The sequence below is a fragment of the Diabrotica virgifera genome, chromosome 10, assembly GCF_917563875.1.
Source record: "Diabrotica virgifera virgifera chromosome 10, PGI_DIABVI_V3a".
NCBI lineage: Eukaryota > Metazoa > Arthropoda > Insecta > Coleoptera > Chrysomelidae > Diabrotica > Diabrotica virgifera.
In genome coordinates this window covers 42,510,349-42,527,132 of record NC_065452.1, presented here as the reverse complement: position 1 = coordinate 42,527,132, position 16,784 = coordinate 42,510,349, and the positions used below count along the sequence as shown (strand labels likewise).

The following is a 16,784-nucleotide window of genomic DNA, read 5'->3' as shown; positions in this document are numbered from 1 at the left end:
TTACAGTACAATTATGCATTTCCACCCAATTTTGAATAGTAGACGTTTTTCCTGACGTCATCCTGAACATAATGCAAAAAACTGCAAGTCTGTAGGTGCTGTATTTAAAAATCTATTTATTCGGGTGTTTTTAGTGCTAAATGCCCTGGTCTATTACTATTTATTAAAACAGTAAACAAATAATTGACCACTAAAAAGAGTTTAATAGCGGATTATAACATATACAGTGGGAAACTGCCTAGAGTGGTGATAAAGAAGATATATGTATAAATCAATCACAGGTTAACAATCGTTAAAAGCGTAATTTATTAACTTGATTATGATAGAGCCAATTGAATTTAGAATGATAATATCATACACGATGCCCCATATTGCTGCCACGATTGTACTTTAATTTGATAGAGCAATTAGGCATGCCTCAATAAATCTTAATGTGACGTTATTAAAGCTGTTACATGACACAATACACAAATTTTGTTAAAATACGGAAACAGTAATTTGAATGTTGCATTTTTCCGCTAATACAGTAAGTACAAACAATTCCGTGCTACTACAGTATGCGGTCTACCGTCGCATTTATAAACGCATAAATAAGAAGAATTATTATTTTAATTTTACAAATATTCCTGTGTTAGGTATATCTCTAGTTACTATTTCGGCTGGGTATAAGCCAATTTTGTGGCTTATTTCCAATTAAAATAATAAATTGATATGACAAAGTATTAGTTTGTAGAATTAAAATTGAAATTTAAATTCTTCTGATTTATGCGTTTTATTCACTATTCTATTATAGTGTGCAAACGCTTCTGAGAAAAGATTAAAAAGCTTATGGTGTTGTTTAGCTACACAGGTAGGTATACAGTGCAAGCAAAAAATCTTTACAAAGTGAACAAGACGCATAAATCAGAAGAATTATTGTTTTAATTTTGCAAACTGATACTTTGTCATAGTGCCGGTTTATTCACAGGGCGCTTGGGGCGGGCGCCCAGAAGACTGGTCCTTGGAGGGGCCCGAAGGGTCCCTTTCCTTTTTATAATAAAAAAATAAAGTTCGCTAAATAATCTACATATTTTCCGAAAATAATCTCATACGCAAATACGAAATACGAGCATTATCACCAACCGGTGTTTATGTCCCATGTGCGAATCATTCTTTAAATCTAGCAGAGAATTTTGCATGTGAATCCAATTTGGTAGCAACTGATTATTTCAGCACTGTTCAAAGTTGTTAGAATATATTCAACTATAAATTATGGTATTTTTATTAGTGTTAAAATGGACATATGCAGTCTAAGTGGGCGGGCTGATTCCCCGAACCTTTTAGGTCGAACATTCTTACGTAAAATTGCGAAAAAGTGGCGAGTTACATTATGAATGTGGAAACGATGTTAGTAGAGTTTTGTGTTTGATTTTTAGTCTAGAAGTATACGTTGTATAAGACACATCTTAATTTCTCTGTTTGTATATTATTATAATACGGTTCGGTTATAAAATAAATAGTTTGTTTACGTTTATTTGTACCTTTTATTATCTGCTATTTCTAATAGGTTACGGGCCTCAGTTACATTGTTAGCTCACCTGTATTAAGATAATAATTAAAAGTGTACAGTCGCGAAATTTTCGTGTTAACCGAATACATAATGGCGGAGAGTGCGAAATATAACGTCGAAAAGTTGAACGGCAAGAACTATCAATCGTGGAGTTATTTAGTGAAAATGTTACTCATCAATGCTGATCTATGGGAAATAGTTTCTAGTGAGTTACCATTAGAAGCAGATCGAAGCAGTTCTTGGAAAAAACAAAATGATAAGGCTTTGTCAACTATAGCCTTACTTGTTGACGTTAATCAATTAGTGCATATCCGGAACAGGGAATTCGCGCGCGATGCGTGGGTAGCGCTAAGGGAGTATCATCAGAAATCAAGTTTGTCTAGTGTGGTGTTTTTGTTAAAGCAAATCTGTAGGCTATCGCTAGAGGAGAATGGTGATATGGAAGCACACATTAGTTTATTCCTAGAATCGTTGAATAAACTGGCCGCCTTAGGGGAGGAAATTAAGGACAGGTTCTCAGCAGGAATTTTGCTGGGAAGTCTTCCAGACTCATACAGTTTTTTGATTACAGCGCTGGAAAGTAGGCCATCGAGTGAATTTACTCTAGAATTTGTTACGAGTAAATTAATAGATGAGTACAGGAGACGTCAGGGAGCTTTGGGAAGAAATCAGGAGGATTCGGTGATGAAGTCAGTATACGAGGGTAACAAAAATAATCGTACTGCAAGGGCAGAAGCAAGGCAGTGTTATTTTTGTAACCGGAAGGGCCATTTTAAACGAGATTGGTTTAAGTACAAAGCGTTTAAAAAGGAAAAGGCCAATAAAGTCGCTGAAGGTACTGATGATGCATGTTTTATGGTCAATTATAGGTCAAGGGACGGAAAAAGGGATTCTGATTCGTGGTATGTGTACTCAGGAGCTTCGAGCCACATGGTTAATTACAAAGGATTCTATACCCAATTTGACGGTAGCAGAAAGGACGTTGTAAGTTTGGCGGAGAAAGGGCAATACTCCGAGGTTCAGGGTATAGGGACAGGACTTATTGAGTGCGTGACTGGATCGGGAGTGGAAAATTTAAAAATCGACTAAGTGTTGTATGTGCCGGGATTAGACTCAAATCTGCTTTCGGTGAAAAAGTTAACAAGTGCGGGACATAATGTGCAATTCGATAAAAACCAGTGTAAAATCGTTTTACACGGAAAAGTCGTCGCGAGTGCGGTGCCTTCACCGGACTTATACAAACTTTCAACTGTGGACCATGGATTGAGTGCTTTGGAGCACTCCAGCAACTGTTAACATACATGGCATAGACGGTTTGGAAACAGGGACAGGGATGCAGTCAAACACTTAATGGAAAAGAAAATGGCAGTCGGGATTGATATGACAGACTCTAGGATTAAGGAAACTTGTGAATGCTGTATGGAAAGTAAAATTTTACGTAAGAGTTTTCCAAAATTTTCTCATAGCAATACATTTAATATTCTTGACTTATTACATTCGGATATTTGCAGGCCCATGAAGACTGTTACTCCAGGGGGTAAACGTTATATTTTGACTTTAATTGATGATTTTTCTAGATATACAAATATATATTTATTAAATCATAAAAATGAAGCGGTAAAATGTATAAAAGAGTTTATAGAATTTGCGAGTAATCAGTTAGGTAGGGTTCCAAAAGTAATTAGGTCAGATAGGGGTGGCGAGTACGTAAATAATAATTTAAGGGAATTTTTAAAGGGTAAAGGTATAAAAATTCAATATACAGCAGGGTACTCTACAGAACAAAATGGGGTTGCAGAGAGAAAGAATCGATCTCTAGTTGAAATGGCTAGGTGCATGTTAATCGATGCGAGTTTAGCAAAGAAATTTTGGGGGGAAGCGATAGTGACAGCAAATTATTTGCAAAATCGATTACCTACTAAGTCGAAAGAAAAAACGTCTTATGAATTGTGGCATAAAGTAACACCGAATGTGTCGAATTTGCAAATATTTGGGTCTACGGTTTATAGCCACATTCCCAAAGAAAAAATGAAGGATAAATTTGATCCAAAAGGTGAGTCACTGATATTTGTAGGTTACTCTGGTGAATCAAAAGCATATAGATTGGTAAATATAGATAAAGAACGTATTACAATTAGCCGTAGTGTGGTGTTTTCCAAGAGAAATATATGCGTCGAGCAAAAGGAGGCAAAAAGTGAGAAAATATCCATTGGGTCCATGATGGAATGGGAGAAAATAGAGCCAAACGACGTAGAAGACAGATAGGTTGCAAATTTTGAAAACACGGAGGAAATAGAAAATTCTACGGATACATCTAACACGTATGAGAGCTTAAGTTGGGAACAATCCCATGACGATGACGGTGATTCTAACTATCAATTAGATACAGATCTCGATATACAGAATTCAGGTGATCGTAGATCTAGCAGAGTAAATAAAGGTGTTCCACCTGAGCGCTACATAACAAAGTTGACAAAATTCCAAGAAGAAGAACCAAGAAACTTTAAAGAAGCGCTTGAAAGAAGTGATAGTGAAAAATGGAAGCAAGCTATGCAAGAGAAAATCACGTCATTAATGAAAATTTTTTGTAAAAGCAATATTGATACGTATTTATATATCGAGGTAATAAATAATGAAAGGCTTTACGTACTTATATACGTGGATGACATTTTAATAGCAGCAAAGGATTCACAGGTAATAATTGATATATTTGAAAAGAAACTAAAATGTAATTTTTATATAAGGAGTTTGGGATTATTACAAGATTATTTAGGTATGAAGATTGAAATGTGCGATAAAGGGATATGTAGTTTAAATCAGGCCAGTTATATTGACAAATTGCTGAACAAGTTTATGATGAAAGATGGAAAATAGTTCAATATAACGCTGGATGATAGATACTATAAGCCTAGCAGAGAAAAGCCGGTGAAAAACAGTGAAATATATCAACAATTGATTGGTGGTTTATTATATATTGCGGTAAATAGTAGACCGGATATATTGGCAAGCGTCACCATACTAAGCCAACAGAATAAAAATCCAAATGAAGTAAATTGGAACGAAGCAAACAGGGCGTTAAGATATTTAAATAAAAGAAAATATAAAAGCTTATTTTAGGACAAGAAGGAACAGATAGCGCATTATACGGCTATGCAGACGCTGACTGGGCAGAAGACAAGGGGAAGAGAAAATCAAATAGCGGGTATATATTTTTATTACGGGGTTCGCCTATAAATTGGGGATGTAGAAAACAGAATTCCGTGTCTCTATCATCAACTGAAGTAGAGTACATAGCATTGGCTAAAGGATGTCAGGAAGCAATTTGGTTAAAACAGGTTATAAAGGAATTTGTGGGTTTAGAACCGGAATTAGTCATATACGAAGACAATCAAAGCTGTCTAAAACTTTTAGGAAATCACAAATTCAGTAATCGGACAAAACATATCGATACAAAGTACCATTTCGTAAAGGAATTGCATGAAAAAGGGGTTGTTAACTTTAAGTATTGTCGTACCGAGGATATGACAGCTGATATGTTGACTAAGCCGATGAATAGGGTTAAGTTAGAGTACTTAAGTAGTAAAGGGGGTCTGTTTGACTAATTCAAAAATAATTTTAGTTGCGAGGGGATGTTAGAATATATTCAACTATAAATTATGGTATTTTTATTAGTGTTAAAATGGACATATTATGCAGTTTAAGTGGCGGGCTGATTCCCCGAACCATTTAGGTCGAACATTCTTACGTACAATTGCGAAAAAGTGTCGAGTTACATTATGAATATGGAAACAATGTTAGTAGACTTTTGAGTTTGATTTTTGGTCTAGAAGTATACGTTTTATAAGACACATCTTAATTTCTCTGTTTGTATATTATTATAATACGGTTCGGTTATAAAATAAATAGTTTGTTTACGTTTATTTGTACCTTTTATTATCTGCTATTTCTAATAAAAATATCTACAGGTTTTTTTTCGACTTCTCCTCAAAGATGGAATTTACTGAAAGAAAGCGACAAATATTGTGTAAGAAGATTAATAAACTAGATAGTCTGCCCAATTTGACGCTGTAAATGCTTTACTTAAAACTACGGATCCATCAAACATATTTTTCCAGTTAAGCAATGATACAGACGAAAAATCAGCAGTAAGAAATGAAGTAAAGGTAGTGCATAATAAAATGGATACCGTTAAGACAGATTTATTGACAGTGATATGGGCAAGAATTTTGGAACGAGTGAATGCAACAAGCAAAACTTTAGAAACTGTGAACTTGAACGTGCCAATTGGAGTAGAATTAATGACACATCTTTTGAGCTTTGTTGGAGACGTAAGAAATAAGTTTAGTGAAATTGAACTAGAAGCAAAAATTTTCTTTTGCGAAGGCGAGGATATCTCAAACATATTCTATACAACTGACCTTCAAAAATGAAGAACTGGAGCAATTGAATTCTGATAGTATTAGATATATGGCAGTTTGCTAATTCCAAGTCAAGAAAAAAAGTGATTTAATTTTTATCTTATATATTTTTTACAATATGTTTTTTGTTTGTTATGTGTTGTTTTATGGAACTTTCTGTTTTCTTTTTATATTTTTAATTTCATTTTTTGGAATATTTTTTACGTTTGCCATTCGTCTTGTTTTTTTTTAAGTTATTGTATGGATCTTATAAGTAACATTTATGGTTAATGCATGTGTTTTCTCTTATTAAAAAACTGATAACGAATAGCAATGAAGGCCCCTAAATCTTCAGTGGCCAGGTCCCGAAGTTAGGTTAAACCAGTACTGCTTTGTCATATAAATTTACTATTTTAGTAGGGAATAAGCCACAAAATTGGCTTATTTTGAACACTATAATAACTAGGCACAGGTAGACTGCATACTATAGTAGCACCAACAATTTTTTCAATACCGATACATACATATAAGTGACCACATAAACTTTACTTATTTAAATTGTTAAACTGACCAATTCTGGGATTAGTTCATCAAAATCATGTTTTATTAAAATATGTTTTATCCTTTTCGTCAATGCAACGAATAAATCTTTCAATTTGCTGACTTCATGAAAATTTAAATTTAAAATGTCCTTTAAAAAACTATTACAAAGTTGTTTTACCATATTCTGTTCCTCGATACTAGTTATTTTGTTAATGTCATATAATACATGATTGAAAAATCTTTTAAATTTAATGTTAGTCCTTGCGAATTCTTCGAATATTTCATCTTCTTCTTTCATTTTCTCTGAATCTTCAATACACATTGTAACTTTCCTGTTACTAAGGCGAAACTCTTCCATAAGAACTACAAGTTTTTTCTCTATACCTGACGAGCACTCTGTGGCACTAACAGTAAGAATTCCGTCTTCATCCAAATGAAAACTAACAGTAACTTTAACTTTACCTGCTTTTTTAGGAGATAGGTCGGTTAAAACAAATTTTCCTAGTTTATTATTATATAAGCAATTTAATCTTTCGCCTTCAAAAATAGGAATTAACATTTCGGTTTGGTTATTACAGGATGTTATCAAGTTTTTAGTTACTGTGATAGGTAATGTACTATTTCGTGGAATAAAAACCATCATGAGATTTTTTGACGTATCTACTCCAAGAGATAAAGGTGTAACCTCACTCATTGTAAACGATTCGACATCTCCTTGGTCGAACTTATATCGAAAAGCTTGAAGAGAAGCTCCTGCAACTACTGCTTCATCTGGATTAAGATCTGTTGTTGGATCCATATTATCAAAAAATTGCTTTATCATTTCCTTAATTTTTGGTATTCTTGTTGTACCTCCCACCAATACGACCCCTTTTATTTCAGTCATTTTAAAGCAGGCTTGGTCTAAAGCAGTAATTATGACATTCATTGCTCTATCCAGAAGATTTTTGTTTAGATTTTCAAATTCTATTTTTGTTAAGGTAATTTCATAATCCTCTGAGTTATCGTAGCCACCAACAAACACAGTAGCAATTTCATCAATTGACAGCTGTTTCTTTAATTCAATACAAGCTTCCCTTAATCTGTTAATGGACCGTTCTTTTTCAACATGTTTTTTATGAAAATGTTGAAATAGTTGATTATCAAAATCTCTTCCTCCCAATGATATATCTCCGTAAACAGCTTGTACTTCAAATATTTTATTTTGAACTTTTACAAAGGAAACATCTAAGGTACCACCTCCCCAATCAAAAACCATTATATTTCCTTGCAGATGCTTTTTGCCGATATAATGGATTCCTGCTGCTGACGGTTCTGAAATAAATCGTATTAAGCTTAATCCTGCTAAGTCAACAGCATTCTTTGTAGCTTTTCTTTGAGCGTTCGTAAAATTTGCAGGTACCGATATTACCACTTTAAAAACTTTTCTGCCTAAAAAGTATTCAGCCATTTCTTTAAGATGCTTTAATATTTCCGCACTAACTTCTTCTGGGGTCTTTAAGATGATTTCTTTATTAATATTAACCTTAAAGACAGCTTTGTCGTGGAGTCCCTTTTCCAGTTTGTATTGAACATCTTTTCTGGAAATGTATTCTTGAACGAAACAGTCATCAAATTTTCGACCAATAATGCGTTTTGAATCTGAAAAATAAAAAGGTGTACGTGTTAATCAAACTAAAAACTTTACTGATTTTGCATTCTACATACATACATATGTACGAATAACTACGGATAACTTACAATTTAAAGCAGTTAGGTATAGGGAATGCTTAAGAAATAAAAAAGTACTATAAAATATCATTTCATTACAATAAAAAAATATAGGGTGTTCTATTTAAGAACACTCTGAAAATACTCATTTCGACCAACCCTGTATACTAAAATTAAACATTCCGCTATATTATTAGTTTTTAATAATAATAGACTATATTAAAAATAACTTAAACATAAATGGAGTTTTGATATCAAATCAGTATAATTCTACAGGGTGTGAAGTTTGCTACAAAATTTATAAAAAACCGTAATTATCTTTTAAACTACCCTATATTTTAAAATATTACAAAACCTCATATTTTAAGAAAGAGGACATCGAGCAGAATCCAAAAATGAAAAATATACAGGGTGTTCAATTTAAAAAAACGAAGTTACAATCAACTTCCAGTAGGTATAACCGGAAGTAGCAAAGAGACTAAAATATTTTCATTAAATAGTTCGTACTTCAAAACCCCTGTATTCCAATTTTTATGATTCTCTTACCTTTAGTTCTCGAGATATTTCTAATAGGCCCTTTATCTGCCTCACCCTGTATAGTAGAGGATCCGATATATGGTCGAACTTCACCTAACAATTTAGTATGTTAACCATTTAAAAAAAAAACAAGGGGTGCCCGATCTTATTTTTGTTCTAACTATAATTAATTAATAATTAACCCGGGAGCAGTCGCGCTCACTTCTGTAATGTGAACAGTCGCGTGTTATATTTTATCTCACAATACGAATTTAAATACGAATTTACAACAAATTTTTTTTATAGTAGTTTTATTTACTTGCTATGTTAGAAATATTATTTCTTAAAATTATTCAAGTTAATTGGCTCTCCCCAAAGCCATAAATTCCACAAAAAGAAGAAGAAGAAAAAAATATATCTACGTATTACTACACCCTTCCTCGAGGCACTTACGAAATTTTTTAAAAATTGCAAAATTTTTCATCAAGTTATCGCGAAAAAGGATAAAATGTTAGATTTTTTTCTAATGGCGCGACTGCTCGCGGGTTAATAAATTACTTTTTTTTATAAATTTTAAAAGAAATTTTTCGACCTGGTCAGATATTATTTCATATTAAACATTAATTTTTGGATCATATTAAACAAAAAATATCTTTTGTAGTGTTTCTCTAAAGTTGGTCGTTTTTGAGTTACAAACAATTTAAAACTGAAAAAAGAACGAAACATGATGATTTTCAAGACTCAAACACACAAGTAAAAAATGTTATTTTTGTAATCATCAAGTACATAAATTCAAGTTCAATCCCTTTTCTATCAGGTCTCAATAAGAATATTAGCCATGTGTTATTCTAAAACATATTTTTTTAATTGTTAATGAGGAAGGCTTCTTATGGGGAGACGGGCATTAACAACTAAAACACAATGTTTCAGAAAAAAATAAGTCCAAAAGACTTATCAAGAACTGATGGAATAAGATTTGTACTTGACCATAGGTATTTCGTTATTTCAGAAATGATATTTTATAGCATTTTAAAATCGTCATCTTTCGTTCTTTTTTCAGTTTTAATTTTTATTTTTTTTAATTTATAAAAAAGTCATTTTTTAATTAATAATTAATTATAGTTAGAACAAAAGATGGCACATGTCATGTCGTATCTAATGTTTACATTGACATTAATTTTTACAAGAATATCCTGTTTTGTTTTGTTTTTTGTTAATTGTGTAGCAAAATCTGCGAAACTGTTATAGAAAATTAAATTTGAAGTGGTTTATCGCCTACAGAACTGAATTATCCCAAAGCAATAGTAGTTATCAGTTTGTGCCAATTTGTTTAAAAAAGACCTTTTGTTGTGTATGACTGACTATATTTAATTTGCTACCACAATTTCGCTGCACAATTAATAATAAAAAACAAAATCAAACAGGATATTCTTTACAAATGTAAATGAAAACATTATACAGGGTGTCCCGAAAAGATTGGTCATAAACTATACCACAGATTCTGGAGTCAAAAATAGGTTGATTGAACCTCACTTACCTATATACAATAGTGCACACAAAAAAGTTACAGCCCTTTGAAGTTATAAAATGAAAATCGATGTTTTTCATACATCGAAAACTCTCAGAGATTTTTTATTGAAAATGGACATGTGGCACTTTTATGGCAGCAACATCTTAAAAAAAAATTTAATTTAAATTTGTGCACCTCACATAAATTTTATGGCGGTTTTAACCCCCCCAAACTTTTGTGTACGTTCCAATCAAATTATTATTGTGGCACCGTTAGTTAAACACATTATTTTTAAAACTTTTTTACCTCTTAGCACTTTTTCGATAAGCCAGTGTTTATCAAGATATTTTGAATATTTGTCGAATCCACCACATATTTGTATATGGTTAAGTACGGTTATAGAGACCTGTTAATAATCTGAAAATTTATTTATAATTTACATTTTTAGGTATATTTTGAAAAAGAAGCTACATCTCGATAAAAGGTGACTTATGAACAAAACACTAAGAGGCAAAAGTTTTAAAAACACTGTGTTTAACTAATGGCACCACAATAATAGTTTAATTGGAACATACACAAACATTTGGGGGGTTTAAAGGAACAAAACCCCCATAAAATTTTTACGTAAATATATTGAAAAAAAAGCCGCATCTCAATAAAAACTGGCTTATCGAAAAAATACTAAGAGGCAAAAAAGTTTTTAAAACGTTGTGTTTAACTAAAGGTACCACAATAATGAATTAATTGGAACGTAAACAAAAGTTTGAGGGGGTTTAAGGGAACAAAATCCCCATAAATTTTTTATGGGGTGTACAAATTTCACTATAATTTTGTTTTAAGATGTTCCTGCCATAAGAATGATACAGATCCATTTTCAATAAAAAATCTCTAATAGTTTTCGATATATTGAAAAAAATCGATTTTCATTTTGTAACTTCAAAGGGCTGTAACTTTTTTTGTGAGCACATTTGTACTAAGGTAAGTTAGGTTCAGTCGAACTATTTTTGACCCCATAATGTGTGGTATAATTTATGACCAATCTTTTCGGGACACCCTGTATATTTTGACATTTGCAATCCGTCTTCCATATTATATCATGTGATTTGGAATGGTCTATTGTTAACATGCTAAAGTAAATATCTAATAATTTTTATCCCTTAAACAGCTAGGTGAAGGTCGACCTTATATTGTATCTTAGACTAATACATTTGATCTGAAGCTATTTCTTTGTGACATTTATGTAATTTACTATTATAATTGGGAAATACGCCAAAATTTAACTAGAAAAATGATTTTATTGACGTTTCGACTTCCACTTCGGAAGTCGTTATCAAAATACAAAATATTAATAAATTAAACAAACATGTTGTTGCTTAGTAAAACCTTCTAATAATATAATTTAATCACACTCATTCATATTGGCAATTCAGAAATATTATACATTTTAAAGTAGAAGACTTTAAAATGATATGGCTAATATATATGAGTTGCGTTCCTGGGACGACTTTATTGAAAGATATGCAATAGAATGATACTTAATGATATAACACACAAATTTGTTTAAATAAATAGCAAATCACTGTAAAATCGATAAAAATGATATTTTGAGAAAAAAAAAGAAAAAGACTATTCAGGCTTAAATGCTTCAGCTTGAGCTTATTTTTACGTTTCGCAGCAGGTATAAACCAAGTCTCAAACAAATCGGAGATCCAAAAGTAACTTTCTCGAGTTCACATACAACTTTTTTAACTTGACTATACTATACTGATGAGGACCAATCAGTCCGAAACAAGTGTATGTAGTTGCCCAGAAATGGGTCATTAGATATTCGGATAAGTCAAAAAGCAAAATCTTATGAATATCTCCAGTATAATACAAAAGGAGTATGTAACTAAGCAAAAATTTTTTTGTTAACGAAGTAATACTAAATGACACCAAAACATGTACAGTTACGGTCATTGAATAGTTTACAGGCTTACGTATCTAGGAGCCGATTTTTTAAATTATTACCTTGTTTAAGCGCACCTTTTATGTCAAAGTGACGTTACCAGTGGTGTACCTAGGATAGGTTGACTAAAATTAAAAAATAAAAATAATATAAATATGTAGGTATATTTTACAAAGTTTAACAAAATGGCAAGTATAAAAAGAAGTTTTTTTGAATAGAATGGATTATGGTTTTAATAATGAAAACAAGGAAGTCTGGTTTAAAAACACCGATTTTATTTTATATCTATCCCAAATTATCCAATCTTTGTTTGATTTTTCATACACATATATGGCTCACGTCCAAATCTGCTGCAACTTGTCTTAAAAACCAACCTTTTTCGAGTTTGGCAATTGCTCTTAGTTTTGCGCATCATTCAAATTTATTGTAACCATTTTGGAGGAGTTTGATATCGTTATTTTATTTTTCAATACTCGCGAAATTTTTGACAAGCATTGACTTTTTAAATTTTTTTACTTTGACATTTATCAAATCCGTACGACACTGCAAATTTACAGTATTACAATATAAAAATTAAGGTGTAAACTATTCAGTGATCGTAACTGTACCTATAAACTGATGCAAGAATCTTGAAAATCGTTGTACAAATAATAAAGATAAAAATTATTGTCAAACTTAATCAAAAATTTTGGGTGGGAATTTTGTGCCGGTGAGTGTATATATTATATACAGTGTGTCCACAGATGGGGTACCCAAGAGGAAAAACTTTTTTATTTTCAATTTTAGTGAAAAATGTCATTCTTGATAAAAAGTTTTGCTTGTTCTAAAACCCCATAAAATGAAATAAAATTCAAGTTTTTCAAATCCTTCCTAATTTTATAGCCAATTTTATGTAAATCCCTATAAATTTTTGCACCAAGTTCGTAATTATGACAATAATAACTTGGGAGAACAACCCTTTAGCTTCTCTGGATTATGAAGCCAGACTTTGTCATTCTCCTTGAATCATCCAATTATTTATTAATTAAATAATTATTAATCCAATAATTTTAATAATGAAATTTACCACAAGATAAATTTTTTATTGAACGCTTAACATTGTCGAAGAAAATGACAATTCGCAAATTATTTATCGGAGTTGACAGTTACTAAGCTACATTGTGGCTTGGCAACACTAGATTATTGTTACGATTTTGAACTTAGTGCAAAATTTATAGTGCAAAATAACAGATGTCATGGATCCTTAATGCAGATCACAGTGATTCTGATTCATTCAGTGACCCATTGTCCTTGAGCAGAATCCCGTTTGGTGAGAAAAATATTTGAATTTTGCTTTGTTAAATTGTTTATTATTTCCTTTATATAAAAATATCTCTAGGTTGGTTGAGAAAAATATAAAACAGATATTTTCACGTATTTACTTCAATCCTAACTTACAATAATAGACATTTGCAAATTGAAGGTAAATATCTTAGGCTACGGCCAGACAAGTGACAATTTACGGCGGCGTAAGAGCAGTAAGAGCCGTAAAATGAAGCGCGAAAATGGGACCCACGGTGAGTGTAGTGGATGGCCAGACTGAGCTGTAAAATATCGCGCAGCAACATAGCGACATAGGATAGAACCCATTTTCACGCTTCATTTTACTGCTCTTATATACTGTTGTGATCTTGATTATTGATATGAGATAATAATTTTATATGTCATTTAATTTAATCAATGCTTTAATAATAATCTAATTAATTAACCAGATCACATATCAATATGTTTTCAATCTCAGGGCGAATTATAAATTAATTACTTACTTTCGTGGCTTCTAGTATTTCTTAATGGTTCCTAATCGGGATAGAAAAGAAAAGAGTAAAAAAAAATACACATATGGGTTACAATTGTAATCAAAATATTGTTTATTTTATTTAAATGGCAATCACTGCTTAATATTTGCTATATCTTATTATTCTTAAACATAACATTTATACATGGGAATCTTATTTTCTTTTGATTTCCAATTGAAAGTTTTTATTAACATTTAACTATTATGATTTATCAGCAACAATTCTATTTAAGTTTGATGAAGCTTTTCTGATATTATTGATTATGTTTTTTCAATTTTAAATGTGGTATTTACTACGAAAAACCCATACATTCATGTCCAAACAAATGAGACTGACCTTTTTCTGGTGCACTGAGAATGTCTTCACACAAGACCCGTTTCCTGCTATCCTTGGCTGCAATCAAAACCTCGTCCTGGCTTCCAGTAATGTTCTCCTCCGAAACTAGCTCGTATAGCTCTCGTTTCCTGCTTCTGTCGTGATGCTGTGTTCTACCTTTTTCGAAACTGCAATCAGCTACCGGAAACTCTTGGCTCAAGGAGGTTCTTTTACTCTCGACCTGGCCTACTTCTCGTTCCACGATAGATACTCCACACTCACGGAACTACAACGACTTTCTCACTCCTCGAACACTACCGTCTACTACTCGACTTCACTTCTCGACAGCTCAAAACATTCTCATCTCTATTTGTCATTCATTCCCCTCCTTTCTAAATATCCCTTCCAGATTCACAAATCAAAATTCCACCACCAACTCTCATTCGCAGTATTCCTCAAAACCAATTTTTAAACTTTCTAAATATGCTTAATGGATTTCAAAGAAAATAGTTAATTCCCATTCTAAAATTACTTTCTACTAATTACAACATTTAATGATCTATTATCTACTTTCACTAAGTCTTCTTTAGCATCGGCTAATGATTGAACCTTCCGCGAACAACGATAATGACCTATTTTCGATTTCACTTTAGTTTTATTTTAAGCGCATTGTTCCGAGTATCGTTTTAATCACTTCTTAAAATTAAATATAACAATTTGTTGTATACAGGTTGTTCTAAATTTATATGCCCGTGGTTGAGAAAATTGAAAATATTTTATATTAAATTGAATTTTGTCTATAATTATCAAAATTTAATTTTCATATCAAATAGAAATATAACAAATCCCCGCCTTGTATTCGATAAAATTTATCTGCATTTTTAAATAAATTTTCTCGAGGCAAAACCAACTCCCTGTATATTTCCTTACTTTAATCTACGTCTTATATCCTAACTTACTATCTACTTCATGTAATTCTGTCTTTTATTCGTGATATTTGTATACATCGTGAATATTATAAATTCCTCGGATCTTTTCCGAGTTCCTGTGCCTCAACTCATAACTATTTATCCCATTTTCATTATTCACGATGTACGGGCCTTCGAAAACAGGCATCAACTTTGCGCAAATGCCGCCAGGAAGATTTGATACTCGTAATGCCCTCACGAGTACTTTTTCACCCTTTTGGAAAGTCACTGGTCTTCTTTTTCTATTTTGTTCCTGTCTTTGGATATATTTTTCGTTGCTTCGCCGTAATCTTCTCTGTACGGTTTCAATCACCTGTTGATATTCTTTTGGCTCTTGGTCTTCCCATGGCCTTATCGGCATTACACCCTTCATGATGTATTCTGGGGTCTCCTTTGTTACTGTGCTCGGAATTGTATTTAGATACCTTTCTATTTCCGCCATTTTCCTGTCCCAGTGGCGATGTTGACCATCTGTTGCAATGCGAAGAAATTTCGTCACTTCCTGTATGAATCGTTCCGAAGGATTACTCTGTGGATGCCTGATGCTGACAAAATTTGTCTCTATTCCTCGTTCTCGAAGTTGTCCCTTGAAACGATCATTTCGGAAATACGTTGCATTGTCCAGTAGAATCTTTTTTGGTGTTCCTACTATGGCTATAAAATTGTCGATTTTTCTTAATATTTCCTCCCCCTTTGTGGTGCGGCAACTATATAATTTTACGTATTTTGAAAACACATCCACCATTACCAGAATATGTTTGTTCCTTTTAGTGGTCATAATTAGATCGCTTAACATATCTATTGCTACAATGTCTAGTTTGTTTCGGGCTTCAATATTTTTGGCAACATTTTCGTTTTTGAAATTCCGACTCTTATATTTTTGACATACATCGCACTTCTGGGTAATTTCCTTTGCAATGCGGTAATCCTGTCGGCTGATGTAATTTTCCCTAAAAACGAGCCAAACTTTTCTGCTACCGATATGCCCATTGTCCTCATGTAATTTCTTTATTATCTTTTCGGCCAATGTCTGTGTCACTAAATATAGTTCCTTTCCGTCTATTCTCTTAAAATATATGTCATTTTCTACTTCCGCTCTTCTTTTCTCTCTTTCCTCTAGGTCTTCTTGGTTTGTCCTTATCTCATTTAACGAATATATCCCTTCTTCTTGTATTAATCTATTTAGTCCCACCTGTAGAGTAATTGTTTCCTTTTTTCCCGTGTCCTCATCCCGTGTTAGAGCGTCGGCTATTATGTTGTCTTTTCCTTTTATATATCGGAACTCAAAATCATACTCCTGTAATAATAGAATGCCTCTATGTATTCTATTATTTACTAATCTGTTCTTCATGATATGTACTAAAGCTGCATGGTCTGTTTCGATTGTGAATTTTGCTCCCAATAAGTAAAACCTCAATTTGTTTACGCAATATAGTACACTGGCAAACTCCAATTCTGTAACACTATATTTTCTCTCATGTGTTTTAGTCACT

The 16,784-nt window shown here is 32.4% G+C and overlaps 2 protein-coding genes across 2 annotated transcripts in view; one reads left to right on the top strand and one right to left on the bottom strand.

The window, feature by feature from the left end:
* Window positions 1–16,784, top strand: part of LOC126893421 (neurotrimin-like) — a 792,502-nt gene that overhangs the window by 169,018 nt on the left and 606,700 nt on the right. The window lies entirely within an intron of this gene.
* Window positions 37–16,784, bottom strand: part of LOC114340208 (heat shock 70 kDa protein-like) — a 33,021-nt gene continuing 16,273 nt past the window's right edge. The window contains exon 3 of the mRNA XM_028290926.2: window positions 37–8,130. Coding sequence (XP_028146727.1) covers window positions 6,500–8,130 — 1,631 coding nt within the window. The 3' untranslated portion in view covers window positions 37–6,499. The remainder of the gene's footprint in view (window positions 8,131–16,784) is intronic.